The sequence below is a fragment of the Equus przewalskii genome, chromosome 14, assembly GCF_037783145.1.
Source record: "Equus przewalskii isolate Varuska chromosome 14, EquPr2, whole genome shotgun sequence".
Lineage (NCBI taxonomy): Eukaryota > Metazoa > Chordata > Mammalia > Perissodactyla > Equidae > Equus > Equus przewalskii.
The window spans coordinates 32,636,426-32,653,230 of NC_091844.1; the positions used below are offsets into that span (position 1 = coordinate 32,636,426).

At 42.8% G+C, this 16,805-nt stretch overlaps 1 protein-coding gene across 2 annotated transcripts in view; it reads right to left on the reverse strand.

Annotated features, from left to right (window-relative positions):
• Positions 1–251: 251 nt before the first annotated feature.
• The window catches only part of ANTXR1 (ANTXR cell adhesion molecule 1), a 219,151-nt gene continuing 202,597 nt past the window's right edge, over positions 252–16,805 (reverse strand). For both annotated transcript variants that reach the window (XM_070572461.1, XM_070572462.1), the window contains exon 18: positions 252–4,229. In XM_070572461.1, coding sequence (XP_070428562.1) covers positions 3,969–4,229 — 261 coding nt within the window. In that variant the 3' untranslated portion in view covers positions 252–3,968. The remainder of the gene's footprint in view (positions 4,230–16,805) is intronic.

A 16,805-nucleotide genomic window follows, 5' to 3' on the forward strand; every position in this document is an offset into this window, starting at 1 on the left:
TGTTTTTTCATCTGGTATGGATTTACTAAATTTTAAAACTGTTACTGGAAATAAAGAATATTTTGAATGTTGAACAGCTAAAGGAGAAATGAGAGCAATCAAGACAGTAAAGAGTTTAGCGAAGGGCATGAAATAATCTGAGAAATAGAATTTAATTTGCAGAAGGATAGCCATTTTATTATGATCAGGATGTTAAGCACTTGAACAATCTACACTTTATTTTTATAACAGAGAGACAACCAGTAAAAGACTTGATTTTAGGAATTTATTATTTTTTTAAAAAAAGCAACTTCCAGGGTTTGCCATTGTATACATTTAGCCCAGTCTCTTATAGCATGGGACAGCGATAACTGATGTTTTTATAACAATGACTCAGAGGCACTGAAGATCCATAGTTGTCTTCTGAATTATCACAGAAAGAAGAAAGAATTAGAAGAAAAATTTAATGTTAAGTGTATTTAAAAAATCATATTCTAATTCTTTTAAACTGGTTATCCAAGTATGATAATATAGTAGAGCTCAGATAACTAGAAAAGGCAATTGACTAGAACACCCCACTCCCATCTGGTGTGCATTAACAGGCTTCTTACTGCATGTATCTTTATATGGTTTGCAAACGAATTCAACCCATTTTACACAGCATTAATTGGTTTTATTGAGTTGGCACTGGGCTGAAACTATTGCTCATTATCTCATAATTATTATCTTTTTTCCTAGTTCTTTAATGGATTTCCCTCATCTGACACAGTGTTTGGACTTTAGTGTATGTGAGAATTCGAGATCATCTCTGCCCATCCTAGTGATATTTACGGTGAGGTTACCCGTGACCAGATATCCAAGACTATTAATTAATTTGTCCGCCAGCTCTGTCCTTGACCTTGGTAAAAGAGAGACCTTTTGTCTCACTGGAGTATGTGCCAAGCTCCAGGCCAGAAACTTTGTGAGCTGGTCGTCAACAGAGGGGACCACTCAAGGTTCTTATTAATGCTGTGCAAACAAGGGTCTCGTCATTTCAGTAACTATTTGTACATTTATAAAAGCAATACAGTCATGGGAAAAAACCAACAAGCACAGCTTGGTAGAATAACCTGCCATGAAATATCATTGGCTTTATAATAATTTACTACAACTGTTCTTTTTATTCACACTGGATAGGAAATGCTTCCATCTAACACATGGAATACGAATATATACAACGAAAAGTTTGGCTTTTATTAAAAAAAAACCTCATGAGGATAATAACATGGGGGTTGAAAAAATAATTTTGTGCAGTTTCCTGATCACAATCATATGTCTGCTGCCTTTCACAGGGAATGATACAAGTACTGATAGATTTTATTAACCAGTCAAAGAATTTTCCTGCCTGTTACAGCCTACTACTAAAATACTGCCTTGTTCATACAGTATACAAGTTTTTCCTTCTCAACTGTAATTCTAAATGACTAGGGATGACATGATGAGTCAGTTTTAAGGACAAACCCTGCTAATCCTTTTCAAAATCATCATATATTTGCAGTTCCCTATTTCATCAAAAAGTTCACCAAAACATCATCTTGGAAACTGCACGGGGCTTCTGATTGATGTGCTGTTGAGATCCTGAATGTTGCATTCTCATCTGATGCCCGCCATCTTGTTGCACAACAATGTCACTCAGCATCTTGGCTTGAACTTTCTCATGGCCACAGTGAGTCATGCGGCAGTGGTGTGGGGTGGACTGTTTTGTACTGCCAGCAGTCAAAACAGTTGCCAGGGGCTCAACGTCTCTACGCTGTGAGCCTGGGGAGCCCATTCTCCTATAGAATGGTTTTCTGGAGTCCAGAAATGTCACTGCAGGTGGCTGAGACATTCTGGCCCCTGCTTCATGAGGGAACTACTCTAAAGAAGAAGCCTAGTGTTCTAGAAATAGACAATATGGGCCAGGTTCAGGGGTGGGGGAGGGAGTTGCCTTCATAAGTCCTGGAAACCATCTCTGATTTTAGCTCGATGAGAAGGCTGGGAGATTCTCTGGAAGTGGCAGGCTGGCAGAAGAGCTGGGTCTAAGGTACGCTTGGAGAAGTGTCAGTTTGCCATTGGCATTGCAGAGTTAGTGCCTGTGGTCCCCCCACTAAGGCACTCTGCCTAGATCTATTTTCCCCTGACTGTACCTTTTATGCCCAAGGATTTCCCCATGCCCCCATGCAATCCTAGTTTGTTTTTGCTTTCTCAAATAGGGATAGCATAAAGGGTTCATCCCTCTTTCAATTCTGACTGATGAGTGGTAGCTCTTTGGAATTCTAGTTTGAGAACTGTGAAGAAATCATTGGGCTTCACGGGAAATAGTACTGTGATTAATTAGCAATGTCTGCCATGGCTAAAAGAATTGGTGTTTATAGAATGCATGCCAGGTCATTATGTCTGTGTTCTAAGTAAGGTGAAAGAATGAGGCTGGCTTGATGGATTCTTGAAGGATCTTTGGAGACCACAGTCCAAAGCACTAAGTTTATATTTATTTTCTATTCTGCTTTGTTCCAGAAAGGATTTAAGGGGTTTGGGAGATGAATTTTAAGACCTGTGGAAAGCTGGAGGGGGAGATAATTTTGAACAGGCTGGTGCAGGAGGCCCTCAACGATGGCCTCTGTTTTACCCTCTGGGTGATGAAGCACAATGTTTAGAAAGTGATTATGGGGCTTACTGATGACAACAGATTCAGAAAGACTTGGAGGAATGGAGTGGGTCCCAGGCATGTTGGGAATTTTAGGCAGAGCATTTCTGGTGTATTTCCCCTCGGTTGAGAGCTGATGATATTTGTATGTTGAAAAGCCAGGGAGAAATATATTTGTATCCACACACACATGCCTTTTTTGAGGGTTAATCAAAGAACCTGGGGATAATTTCCTTATTACGTCAGGACCATTGTCTCTCAGCTCTCCCTAGAAGTCTCTGGTGCACGACTTTACCAAAAAAGAAAAACAAAATCAGTGAAATTGTATGGTAGGTGCTATTGATGCCATTTTGGGAAGATCAACTCACGTCTCTGGAAGATGGGATCAATCACTTCTTCATATCTCAAGTGATTTAAACCGGAGCCAAATCTTGATTTTGAACACAAATCATTAACAGGTTGCTCTTCAACAATGCCATTGTCCGTTGATTTAGGGGACCATGTCAGGCCAAAGCCAGCCACCTCTAGCTGCTGATGGCCTTTGGGTTTTAGAAACTGTCTGATGCTCCCATCAGTATGCCCCGTCAATGCACACACCTGATTTCACTTACACAGCAACATGGCAACATACCTTTTTCCATCAGTAAACATCTGCTCTCTTCCTCACTTGGAAACTGGGAGAATTGGGAAGAAAATAAAGCACATGTTTTTACTCCTCTGCAAATCTCAGGAGAACATGCTTTTGGATACCTGTCTGATGCTGCGTTTATTGCCACAACGGGAACCTCAAGCTTTTCCCAAAGTTGTAGGCAAAGGATTTCCACCTTCCTGGGTGGCACATAGGGGTGAGGATTCCTTGATTTCTAGGCTGAAGGTCCAGGGTCAAGTGATGGGGGTGGAGTGGAGGAGGGAAGGCAGCATTTAGAAACCCAGCAATGTTATTTCTTATCCATCCGACTCTGCTTTTCACCCTCAGAGAAATGATTTTCTTATTGGTCTACATGAGACACAGTCCCATTTAGAGCATCTCAGCAGTTTCACTGTCTCTAGAAGCTTCTAGAGGTGATGGCTGGCTGACTATAATTGTGACTGTAGTTGCCTCATTATTTGTTTTCAGGCATTTCAAAATTTCTATTTCTTTCCGCTGATCACAATTGTTGGTGCATTGGCATTACAAACCAATTTTTAAAGTTTGTGAACGTCAGTGGGCTTTACCACCACTCATTTCCAGAGTGGAAGCCTTCTCTAACTGGAAAGACTTGTTCTAACACCACAGAGGAGCCTCCTCCCCAAAGTTTCTGAGAGCCCAGAGCATGAACTTTGGGTTCTAGACAGAAGGCCGAGGAGGAGGTCGGGAGGGGGGTGGCGCCCTGTTGGGAGGTGGAGCCTGAGGAGGAGGGGGAAGGGTGGAAGGTGGGGATGGAATTGGAGGGGTGGGTGCACTGGGGGGTGGGGGAGGGCAATGGGGAGCAGGGGGTGGGGGAGTGTAGATTGGGGCAGGAGGTGGCGAGCTGGTGTGGTAGGCGTTGTTGAGGGGGTACTTGGCAGGCGGATTGTTCTTGACTCTGGTGAAGTTGACACAGCGCCCCTGGAAGAGAATCAGAGAGAAGAAAACGTGAGCTGATGCTTGTTATGACCTTACAACAGGGCAGAGGTTAAGTGTGGTGAGCAGCCTGAAAGAAATCTGTAGGCAGCAGACAAGATGTTTATGATAATGCTCAAATGACATACAGCAGAACCAGACGACAAATAAGCTCCTTGTTTCCTTGCTCTGGGCTTACTGTGTTGCAAAATTATTTGTTAAAATCCATTTTTCTTGGAGTTTCTCTCTCAAGAAGGAGGAAGAGAAGGGGACTGACCCTAACTAGACACATGGGGTCAAGCTGAGTATAGAGGGCCTCAAATTTAATCTCCTCAACAACTTGCCAGCCAGGTATCATTATCAATTGTTCCACTTCACAGATAAGGACACTGAGGCTCAGAAAGGTTAAGTCACTTTCCCAAGGCCACACACCAGGAAGAAGTGGGGTTGTTGATTCAAATCCCAAATAGACTCCAGAACCTCTATTCTTCCTGCTACACTAGATTGCCTTCTAAGGAGGGGTCCCCAACTTTTATAAACAAAGGTAATATTTCAGTGGATTTCAGTGACACTCCTGGAGGCAGTAGAAGGTTAACAACATGGGCTTCTCCTATAGCGTCATTCAGGGGTGCTGGATTAATCTGGGATCTGAGTTGTCACAGATGTGGCAAATTGGGGTGATTCTCAGAGGCCCTCATGCATCTGTCTCCTGTAACCTGTAGCTCCCCTCAACCACGGGTGCTGGGTAGTGAATGAAGGAGGCAGCTCTCCCTGCTGATGTGAGCCAGAAGCCAGTGGATACAGCTCCCCGCCCCCTGCCCCGGCCTTCCCCAAGCCTCTGTCATGAACCATTCATCCTGCCCTTGCTCTGGTTGGGGGAGTCCCTCTTCTTCCAGATGCTGCTGCACCTGCCCAGGTTCCCTTATGGTCTTAAGAAATACAACCCGGGGACATTTTATTGTTAGGCAGGCGTCCGCCCTGAATTCTGCTTTTTTCCCACTCTTCCCAGGGGCCCGAATGGGCAAGGCAGAGCAGACACCTGGAACCCCTACAGCAGCCTCTCGAAGCCATTCCTTAGTAGCCCTCCCTTCCCTGGGGCATCTCCTCTCTGCTCTCCAGAGTCACAGGCCTACCCTCCTTGCCCCCCAACAGATGCCTCTAGTCTTAACAGGCCCTGGGGAGCCTTCCGCCCAGCACTGGGCTCTGCAAGGGACGAGAGCACTGCGGCTCTCCCACTGACAACATTCTCCTTCTGGTGCCTGTACTTCCTCCACTTTTCCCATAAGACCCTCCCTCCTTGCCTGGGTAGGGTACTGGCCACCCTTGTGGGATCCTGGCCTCCCTCCAAACTTCCCATGCCTGTGGGGACATCTTACTGTGTTCTCTATTGTGTGTCCTGGATGCTGACAGAATCCCTCCCCAGGGAGGCTGAGGGGGGCTGCCCTGTTTCTTTCTCCTTCTGCTCAGTTTAACCCGATTCCCTGCATGCAGTCCTACACTGTGGCTGGGGCTCGGGGGTGGGATTTTTCCTGGCCTCACTCTCCAGGACGGACACCATCCTGTGGTATCCAACCCGAATGGGATATGTTCAGAGACGCCAGTTTCCTTTGTCAGGGCTGAGGGGAGGATGGGCCCCAGGGGGATGAAGAGGGTGAGGCAGTGGAATTTCAGGAACAATTACCTGTAGGACAAGAGGGAAATGCAAGTGTGTGTTCTGAGACTTGGCTCAAGAAGAGAGTCCCAGCAGGGACATGATGCACGTTTGTGGGAGACAGTGGGGGCTGAGGCCAGCTTTCCTCAAACACGTGCACATCCCCATTCGTCTTTCAGGTCGTAAGTCCGGCCCCTTTTCCTCCACATATCTTTCCCTGATGACTCCAGCCTCCACCTGTCTTTTGCTTCCCTCCCTGAGTTCTCTAATTACAGTCTACAGGACGCACTGAAGTCTGCAAACGATCATTGTTTTATCTGTAAATGCCTTGCATCTCTGGCCAGAAAAGAAACTTCTGGAAGGCAATGGCCTTGTTTTGTACTTTGCTGCTCTATAACTGGGAGCCTCACGGGTGCTCTGCATAACAAGAAGACTTTGGTCAAAACTGAGTTGTTTGAAGCCACTTGGGAAACAATAGGGCCTTGGGCAACATTAGTGATGAACTGGAAACTCATTTAGAAGACATCACATTAGGCAGAGAGAAGCTGGACACAGACGGGCCAAGTTTAACTGGACTGCAAGTGTTCTAGTGATTACAATGCCATATTTAAGAGGCCAGCACCCTCTTTTCTCTGATCTTGCATTTCATGAGATCGCACCAGAGCTTAACCTTGTTAGGTTCCGAGTGGGGGTCCTAACTGCAGAAATAAGTTACCGTCTTCCCATTGCATCGCTCAGAACTCCCACATCATGTTCAAGCTTTCACGCATTACGTTGGTTTTGTAACCCAGTACTGTAAATTCCCAGTTGTTCAAACAGCCCTCTTTTATAGCTTTATAAATCTGAGCCGTGGTTACGGCTTATTTATGATTCTGGATAGAACTCTTCCCTCCAAGATGTTAAAGTCCTAATGATTACCATCTGTGATAAATTCCTGTAATGGACAGCTCAGAGTTGGGATTTACTATGCTCCATATTCTCCCCTTCCTTCCGCGATGTGCTAAGTCAGACCAGGAGACTTGAGAGATTCATTTCCTTTAAAGATGAAGGAAAATTCTGATCTTGGAAAAGGAGCTGCTGGTGACTGGGGTCGAATCCCCATGTAGCTTCAGATTTCCTTTAGGGCTGGCCATCCTGCTACTCTGTTCCTCTCTTCAGGGATCAGTGATGGTGGGCTGGGGCGAGAGAGGAGGTGCATTAATCCAGAGACTAGGAGGTGGGAGTGAGGTGAGGAGAAAGACCTCCCTAGATCAGCCCCTCCAGCTGCCACCATGGCCCCTTGGCTGTAGCAGTGGAAGGACGGGGGTGGGGTGGGGTAGGGGAAAGGCGAGAAGCCCCCCTCCTATAGTCAGTAACACCCTAGGGGTTCCCCCTTGGGTCACCTGCTCCAGAGCACTGGGTTGTGGTTCATTATAGACCCTAGTACATTAGAGCTGCACACCACTGCCCAGAGCTCTCATTAAGCAGCCAGAGAGGAGGGGCAAGCTCATAGCCCCACTGTGTGACACCCACGGTGTGATGTGGGGTGGGGATCATATACCACCTGCCACTCACAGTAATTATGAGGATTAACTTAATCAGTGTTGGCGAAGGCCTTGGAACAGTGCCTAGCACATTGTGTTTGGTAAATGAAGTTGAGTCCAGATGGGGAAACAGATGCTCAGACACAATAATGATCTCGTCTAGGATAAAAGGTGAGTTGGAGGTGGTATCAGGTTTCAGAAGTTAGTGCCTTCTAAGTGAGCTGCAGGCCAGAGCCTCTACACTCCATACCTGGCTGCTACAGTCAAGCTGGTATGCAAGGAAAACATATGTAGCATTGGACATGCAACAAGAGTGGCCCCAGAGCCCGCTCTCTCACACACCCTCTTCTATCCTTCCATTACCACGTAACTCCTGTAACTAATTCTTATAGGACCTCCCACAGTGGGAGCACACACAGTTGACTGACAATGCATTTACACATACTTATCGTCCTGTAAAAAGGTGCAGGCTCGGCATAAAGGAACCTCTGGGGTCAGGTATAGTAAGACGCAATTAGGACTTCAGGGAGGGGTGTGGCTACAAATTAAGTTCTTAAAACCTGGAGCCAGAGGAGCCAACATAAACACTGTAACACTTAGACCATATAATTGGCCTAAAGATCAGTTTACACTACATCAGTTTTTGCTTGCGAGAGGATAATCGAAAGGCCAGATGTTCTCAGAGTCATATGCCAGCAAATCTGCACCAGTGTTTGGTGAAAAGGTTGCTAGGACGATTGGAGCTCTCGGTCCATACACTGGTCTTTGTAACCAGTTTAATTCTTTGCAGTATTGTTTTTGGGTGGTTTGACTCAGACTCAAGATTTAGCTTTGACCTCAGTTTACCTCTGCTTGCTCATTTACACAGTACGAGTGCCAATTATTTTCACACATTAGCAACAAAATTCTCTGGTTAAATTCTAAGAAGAAAATGCAACGGTATCTCCTGCTACGTGGTGGCTTAGCAGGATGCTAGGTGGCATTCCTCCCGGGCTGGAAAATGCCACTTTGATTTGGCTGAATTTAACGGTGTTGGGAGGATTATTAGAAATGTCCAGGCATATTACCTTCTTTATTTATTATCAAATCCTATGAACTAAGTCCCAGTATCTTCACTGTACAGAAAGGAGACTGCGGGCGCAGACCTATTTAAACAATGTGTCCAGGACTATACACTCAGTAAATGGTAGAAGTGGGATTAAAACCTAACTCTGCTTGCCTTAGGCACTCCTCTCCTTTTTACCGTATGATCCTGAATATGGTCTAAAACTGCAAAAGTGTCTTGAAGCACTTGTAGATAATATCACACAGTGCAGCACTTGGCCACAATCCATCAGCTCTTGACACAGCTGTCGAGAGATCTTTCCAGAACATAAGCCTGATCAATTCACTCCCTAGCTCAATATCCTTGATTGGCTCTCCATCATCTTTAGAATAAAATCTAAATGCCTCTGATGGCATATGCAGCCCTTTGTGACCCAGTCCTTGCTTACATCTTTCAATTAACTTACTATTCTTTTATTGCAAGATGTCCAGCCTGGTCCATCCAAAGCTGTCCACAAATATTTGTTCAATGAAAGAATGTACTAAGCCACTTGGTACTCTTCTTAGTATAAACACTGTTCCCCAACTGGTGGGTGAGCATCTCTGATGCAGCATCTGGGTCTTCTCCTCTTGAGTTCTTCTTAGCAGCGCTTGGTTCGAGTTTAAGTTGGCACTCAATGAATACCGTTCATATCCCCAAGGGTCTCTGACGTGCAGCAAGCCTTTTTAGAGAGCTCAGATTTTCTCTGCAAGTTTAGGTTCTCAGAGGAGCAAAGGTCCATGAACTCATGGCTGTGAATTTAGGTCTCCTTAGTCACCTCCTCATGGTCCCTTTGGACATCTCCTAAGCTCTTAGGGAGGTGTGGCAAGAATCCTGTGTGTCCCTTTGATTTCCACACTTGAAATGTTAACATGCTACCTTTGAAAACATCCATGGGTAGTCAGGATGAAAGATCTTGTTGACTAGGTTCTGGCTTCTTCCCAACTTTGAACAGACACAAATGCTCCGAGGACACAGACAGGAAACTGGAGGTGTGGGGCTGTGGTCTGCCCTGCAGGTCGGGGCTGGGGGCAGAGTCCTACCTCCAGTTCTGCCACTAACGCACTCACTGTGAAACCCTGAGTAAGCCACTTTCTCTCTCTGGGCCTCAGCCTCTTCATCTGTAAAATCCAGTCGTTGTGCTAGCGAGATGACGTCCAAGGGCCTTTCAGTCCTAATATTCTATGATGCCATGCAAATTCGAGTTGCTTTGGAACTCTTTACTTGGGTACTTTAATCTGAATTATTTTGGGGTGGCCAGTTTACATGTCATTTTATACTACTTAGTTTGACTAACTCTTTGTATTATATATTTTCCAGTTGGTCATTAGATTTATCAAATATTAATAAATTGGAAATTCAAAACTGGATTCTCTATCTTCTGTTCTTTTGTTACTGTGGTGAGGATTCAAGCTTGCCTGTGAGTTCTGAATTTGAGTTTGTGGAATGACAGGGGAGATGTGAGAGGAGCTTTGGGCTGATTGTGTGCAGAAGACTTGCCAGTGGTGAGCTCATACGTGCTGAGTGTTATAAAACATCTGTTTGGGTACCAGGCATGCTCAGTGGAGAGGGAGCTGGCCTTCGGAGATGGTTAAAAATATGCCACGGCTCCCACAGATTAAACTAAATAGTTTCCTATGAACAGAGGTCACTTAAGGAAATTGGATTTCACAGGAAGAATACTAAAATAATCAGATGGAAAAAGTATAACATGTATGCCAAGTTTCTTCTGACAAATACCTTTCCTCTCTGGTATAGTTCTCCCATTGATTGTCTTGTTTGGAGGGCTGTAGGTATTTCTCAAATTACAAATGGATTGGGTTTCTGAAGTTTGTTTTAAATCAGTTGTTTAGATCAGGAGCATAATTTCTAACTTGAGTCACTCTTGTAAATGGGGGTTGGTTCTCAGGCTAGACCACAAAAGCTCATTGGCGTATTGAAGGCAACTGACGTCATTCTGCTGAAGTTGGTGCTCTAGTGATAAATGAGACACATGAGCAACGAATGGAGGGAGGGCTGGATCGGATGACTTAACAGTGCTTTCTACCCTATGATTCTCTTCATTTCTGAAGTCATCTGTGCATTCAGCCTTTTGACAAATGGTTTTTGCGTGCTGAGTATGTCCTGGATACCTTATAAGGTGCTGCAGACAGTTTTGAGTAAGCAAAAACAGTCCCTGCCCTCATGAAAAATATAGTCCACAGGTGGAGAGAGACAACAGTCAAGTGATCCCACAAACAAATGGACCCAAGCAACCATATTTGTGCTTGTGACACTGGCCTTGGCCATAGTTGAGTGGACCAGAAGTGGACACCTAACTTGAACCAGGCCAATCAGATTCTCTCTTCTGGGAGTCTGGAATTATGGCTGAGTTACAGGCGGTCAGTTAGGGTTGATCCCCTGAATAGTGGAGAGGTAAGTGGGAACTGGGGGTGACCATCTTCTGCCACAGTCAGAGAGAAGCAGAGTCTGAGTCCGTCTCTTAAAGATCCTTCATACCCATTCACTCCTCACCACCCTCTCGGTCGCTCATCTTCTACAACTCGGGTCACTAAGTAAACTGGTCTTCTTGCCTTCAGCCTTTCTCTTTCTAGTGATATTTTGGTTTCCATATAAAATTTATATATATACACACACGAAAATGTGTATGTATATATATATATATGCATGTATGTATGCACATGTATATATAGCTTGTTTATATGCCTGTATATATAAAAATTTATATATTTGTACATATAAAAATATGCATATACATACACATAGACACACATTCAACATTGTCTTCCTGCTTAAACTCTTCAATGCCTCCCCACCTTCTATTCGAAAATATCCAATTCCTCTGCATGAACTGGCCCCTGCTCCTTTGTATTACTTTCTACCATCCCACTTCCTTCTCTTTCTTTGAACCTACACTTCAGCGTTGGTCTATCATTGAAATGAAGCCACCATACTCTGGCTGTCTGGTAAACAGCATTCACTCGGTTCTATGACAGGGATGCAGAGGCATGGAGACACCTGTCTTGCTTTCTTCCTCTTTCCCAAAGCCGGAGCTGGGGGCAAAGAGAAGCGTGTGTTGAGAGTGGTGAGGCCAGAATCCTCCTCGCCTCCCTTTTCTCTGCCTCAAACTTGCCCTGTCTATAAATCTCATATAATAGCTTGTCTTTTATGTGCTGTTCATGGAAAAGGATCCAAAGTCAATTCTTTCAGTTATTTGATTCATTTTGCTGACACACATGCTGGCACGCTCTCCATAATAACTTCTCTGGATGCCAAAACTGAGGGCAAGATGAAAGCGCGAAGGAAATACTTGGTAACAAGAGGAAACTAGAAAAATGAAAGGGTAGAAATAAAAATGGCATATCTTTAGTGGGACACGTGTAAACATAGGGTTTGTTAAGAATTACTACTGAGATAACACTTATTTAAGAATAAAATTCCTTTTTTTCATCTGATTACAAAGTTCTGTGTTTTCTTTGTGGAAAATTTGGGAAATGCGTAGAGCAAGAAAGAAGAAGAGAAAAGAATTTTAAATTATAACACTCAGAGACTTAATATTTTGTGCTTATCCTTTCAGATCACACACACACACTCATAATGATACATTTATTTATAAAAATAGGATCATCCTGTATAAAAGTCTTTTAATAATACACTGTGACCATTTCTTCCCTGCCATTTTCAGTATTATTTTCAGTGGTTGCGTAATCTTCCATCACATGGAAGTACCAATTGCCGTTATTAAGTTCTTTATTGGGCATTAAGAGTCTGTTTAACTTCTAATTATCCTCACATTTCTAAAATAAACTTTCGAAAAGTTCTAGAATCAACAGGCTTTGATTTAGGGTTTTTGCATTCAATTTCATATGTGAGATTGGTCTTTTTTTTTTTTTTATCGTGCACTATTTTTGTCATCAAGATTACGTTAACTTTCGCAAATGAAATGGGGAAGATTTTCCCCTTTCTACACATTTTATATTTCTGAAATAGCACAGGAATAGTTTGTTCACTAAAAGCATGAGAAAATTCTCTCAAAATCTTTCTGGACATGCTCTTTTTCTAGAGTGCAATTCTTTGATGACTTTAAAAGTTTTTGCCACACGTTTTGAGCTATTCAGGTTTTGTATCTTTTCTTGAGTCCATTTCCATAATTTATCCTTTCTTAGGAAATCATTCATTTCATCAAGATATATTAAGCATTTGCATAGATTTGTACTTGGTACACAGGAAATTCTTACAATTAAACCTCTTTATTTGTGGTGCTACCTCTTTTGTCATTATTAATATTATACATATTTATATGTTCTGACTTTTGCTTCACTTTCAAAGATTTGTCAATGATATTGATATTTCCAAAGAAATTTTTTAAGACTTCTTTCTTGGTTCACCTGATTTTGCTTTGTTTTCATTAATTTGTTTTTATATTCATAGATTCCTTGTTTCTGTTTTCTCTAGATTTGCTTCATATTCTTTTCTAAGTTTTAACTGAATGCTTAGCTCATTTGTTTTCATTTTCTCTTGCTTAATAATGAAAAAATTTGAGGCTATCATTTTTCTAAATCCTGTAAGTTTTTACAGTGGTGTTCCAGTTATCATTATTTTCTGGAATCCCAGTATTGTAGTTTTGATTTCCTCTTAGACTCAATAGTAATTTATGAGAGTGTTTAAAAACTTCTAAATGCTTTAAAAAGAATGTTTAATCCCTATATGGTCTGTAAAAATTATACTTTCACGCTTTTTTCAGGTTTTCTTTGTTGCCCAAGGTATCATCAGTTTTTACACATTTTAAAAATAATGTGAATTCTCTATGTGATGCGTACACTGTTAAATAAATATCCATTAATCATTTTTATTAGATTAGTTAAAGCTTCTATATCTTTTATTTATTTTTTCATCCGCTCGATCTGTTGAAGTCTAAGGGTGGGATGGGTTTATTAACTTTTCCCCCTGAATATTTTAAACAATTATATTTGCTCAGATTTTGCTTTTCTGCTTTAGTCATTGGGCCACCCAAGAGGAGCAGGGAGGGGGCCTCACAGAGCAGTCTGGGCAGAGAGAATTTCTTCTGTTCCAAAGAATTCTCTCTTCACGTCTGGTGGCAGCTTGTCTGCAAAGATGGCTGCCATCAATTCCTTCCCTCCTGTGTGCATGGTGATGTGGACTCTATTCTTGTACTCCCTTGAATCTGGGTTTGCTTGTGATAGTTTTAAATAATGGAATAGGGTGGAAGTGATGTTGTGCTAACTTTGAACCTCACATTAGGAGGCCTGGAAGTTTCTGCTTCCTGTTTTTGGTATCCAAAGCCTCCATGTAAGAAGTCCAGGCTGCTGTAGAGAGCGGCCATATGGAGGAGCACTGAGGACAGACCAGTGAGTGAAGAAGCCCTCTTGGATGTCTAGCCCAATCAATCTTCCGATGACTCCAGCCCTAGCCACTATCTGACTGCAACTTATTCAGAGCTCCCAACTGAGAATTGTACAGCTGAGCCTGGTCAACCCACAGAACCATGAGAGAAAATAGGAAATTGTTGTTTTAAGCCACTATGTTTTGGAGTGGTTTGTTATGGAACAATACTGAAACAAGTAGTAACTAATCTCTTCACCTCATAGGGTCATTCCTGGCTTACGGAGCTGAGTATAGGAGTTGTGGTGGGTTTCCCTTTTTTTTGGACTCTGAACTTGGCACCCTTTCCAAAGGTGTTGGTAAAGAAACAGATCCATGCTCTACTCGTTGCCTGATTGGCTAGGATGTCACATTGCTAGAACCCAAAGGGAAAGGTAAGGTCACTGGATGAGAGAAAGATACACTCCAAAGGAAATCATGACAGATTTTCCTTCCTGATCTCTTGATATTACCCTGCACTGATCATTATGAAATCTAGGCTGATGTGGCGACAAGGAAAGGCTGAAGTGGGAAAGCATTGGGAAAGATGCTGCAATATTGAAAGGGTTTTGCCTGTTTATACCCTTGTGCAAGCTTACTTGTGTGAGCTAGGTCTGAGACATCTTATCATCTACTCCCATGCTGACAGTGGGTAGCTCAAGCTTAAAGTCTCCCCCGATTCTGCAGTCAAGTGAGACACATATGCTCAAATTGCCATTCTGACCGGAAAGTCCTTAAAAATATTTTAATAAATACTTTGACAAAGAGGAAACACAGTAAGATAAAGTAGTCTTGCCACCCAAAAGGGGGTGGATGAACTCTGTCCTAAGGTTACACGAGAGGCTGCTAAGTGGTCAAGTCTAACCTATGTCTAAAGTTACAGTTAATTACTTGTCATACAAATGAATGAATCAGTAAGTCCGAGTAGAGACGGACTCACTTCAGTGGCCCCTGAGGAAGGTCAATATGCCACTGCAGCCAACAAAGACAGAACACACACGGTGACAGCCGGAATTGTTTTACAAATGAAACTTCCCCATCTGATGCTTACATCCCCTCTTTAAGTCTCATCCTTACATAAAACCATGGAATGTTATGTCTGCATGTTATGTCTAATTCTAACTGACAAATCTTAAAAAAAAAAAAAAAAGAAAGAAAGAAAAAGAGACAAAATAGGATTGGAGAAAGGAGATCCAGGAAAAGTGATGAGGTGGTCAAAGTGCCATTAGTGAGGACTGGCTCTAAAAAGTCAGACCTTTCAGGGTAGCAAGACAAATATGGATGCAGAGATACCAATGGGCGTACCCTTTAGAAGTGGAATTAGGTGAAAACAACTGTTGGCTCAAGGGAAGCATATGGTGCTGAAGAGTCTGACCCAGTGTAGCACAGCCTGAATGTTGTTTCTGAACTTTGCTTTTCTAAAAGCCAGCCTTTGGGACTGACCATCCTTTCTTCATTGGTGGCATCAAGTCCAGTGTATGCTTCATGGGTCCTGCTAAGCACTGCAGCAATTACTTCTCCAAAAAGCCTGGTTTTCATTGACTTTTGGACGGGTCTCAGTAACAAGGTGGCTTTAATGCACTTTTCTAAGATTTAAGAGAACACCAGGGCATGGTCATGATGAGTGAGTGAAAGTCCGACCCAGGACAAACTCATTTTATTCAGAATCTTTCTTCTTTTCCTTTCTGTCTCTCTTGGTTAACAATCCTGATAATATTTTCCTGTCCTTGTCCATGTCCCCAGTTAAATGACTCTGACTACTTAGAACTATCATTAATATAATCATTCTATTTATTATTTTATTTATGTTGAGGTATTTGCCTTAAAAAATTGGTGCCAGAAGATAAACTGACAGATTGTTTGGCCAAGAGCATTATTTAGCTTGGATGTGAAAAGGTAAAATTATGAAATTACTTATTCCTCTAGTGCGTAGCTCAGTCTCATCCTGCTCCAGACATACGAGCTCATGGATGAAGGTTTGTTTTCTTCCTTGGTACACTGGGAGGAATGCCATCTTTAGGATGAGTTCTTTCCTTATGCCTGTAGCTGTCCACGTGCTTTCCCCAAAGTGGAGGGAATATTAATCTAAAAATTAAAATTTGCTTTTGTGATTACTATATTGTTGCCAGTGAGTGGCTCCTTAAATGGGTATGTGTCTTTCAGGTTCTCGGCACCTCACCACGCACTGTTTTCCTATCCCATGACCTTGTCACAATGGCTAAGGTCCCTACTTGAGGGACGAGTTGCTTGTTATGAGGTGGAAAGCTTCATGCTAATCCCATCTACCATTCGCCGAGTGCTTACACTGTGCCAGGCTTGGTACTAGTTGTTTTATATACATCATCTCATTGTGTCCTTCTCATAGCCCTGTTGATTAGTATTAATACTCTGATTCAAAAATTTAGAAATGGGCTCAAAAAGGCTAAGTAATTTTCCCAGGGTCTCTCTGCAAGTAAATCATGGAGCAGAGATTTAAATCCAGGTCTGTTTAACTCTAAACTCTTTCTTTTGAGCAAAATCTGCTTTTAGATCGGAATGAATGAATCAAGAAGTCTGGCTGCTTAATAGAGCTGGCCACCAGTAATGTTATAGAGCTGACAATTTGCTTTGGGCCCCAAGACTTCCCCGCTCCCGCAGTTCTCTTCCACCTTTCCATGTCTCTAGTTTTTCCTTCCTCAAAATGTCAGTGCCTTCCCGCTGCCTTTCCTGGAGAAGGGCCCCATATAGCCCTAATCTTCCTTCCAATCAAAACTTGCTTGTCCTGTGCATCTCTCCCTTTCAATCCTTCTCTGTGTTTTCTATGTGACAAATCTATAATCTAATCCATGAGCTGGGTCCACTCTGAAAGTTTATTCCTTAATAGGCACTTTCTTTCCATGGACACAAATATATACTGTAACAGAGATGGCTCCCATATCCATGTTCACTTTCTTCCTTCAGTA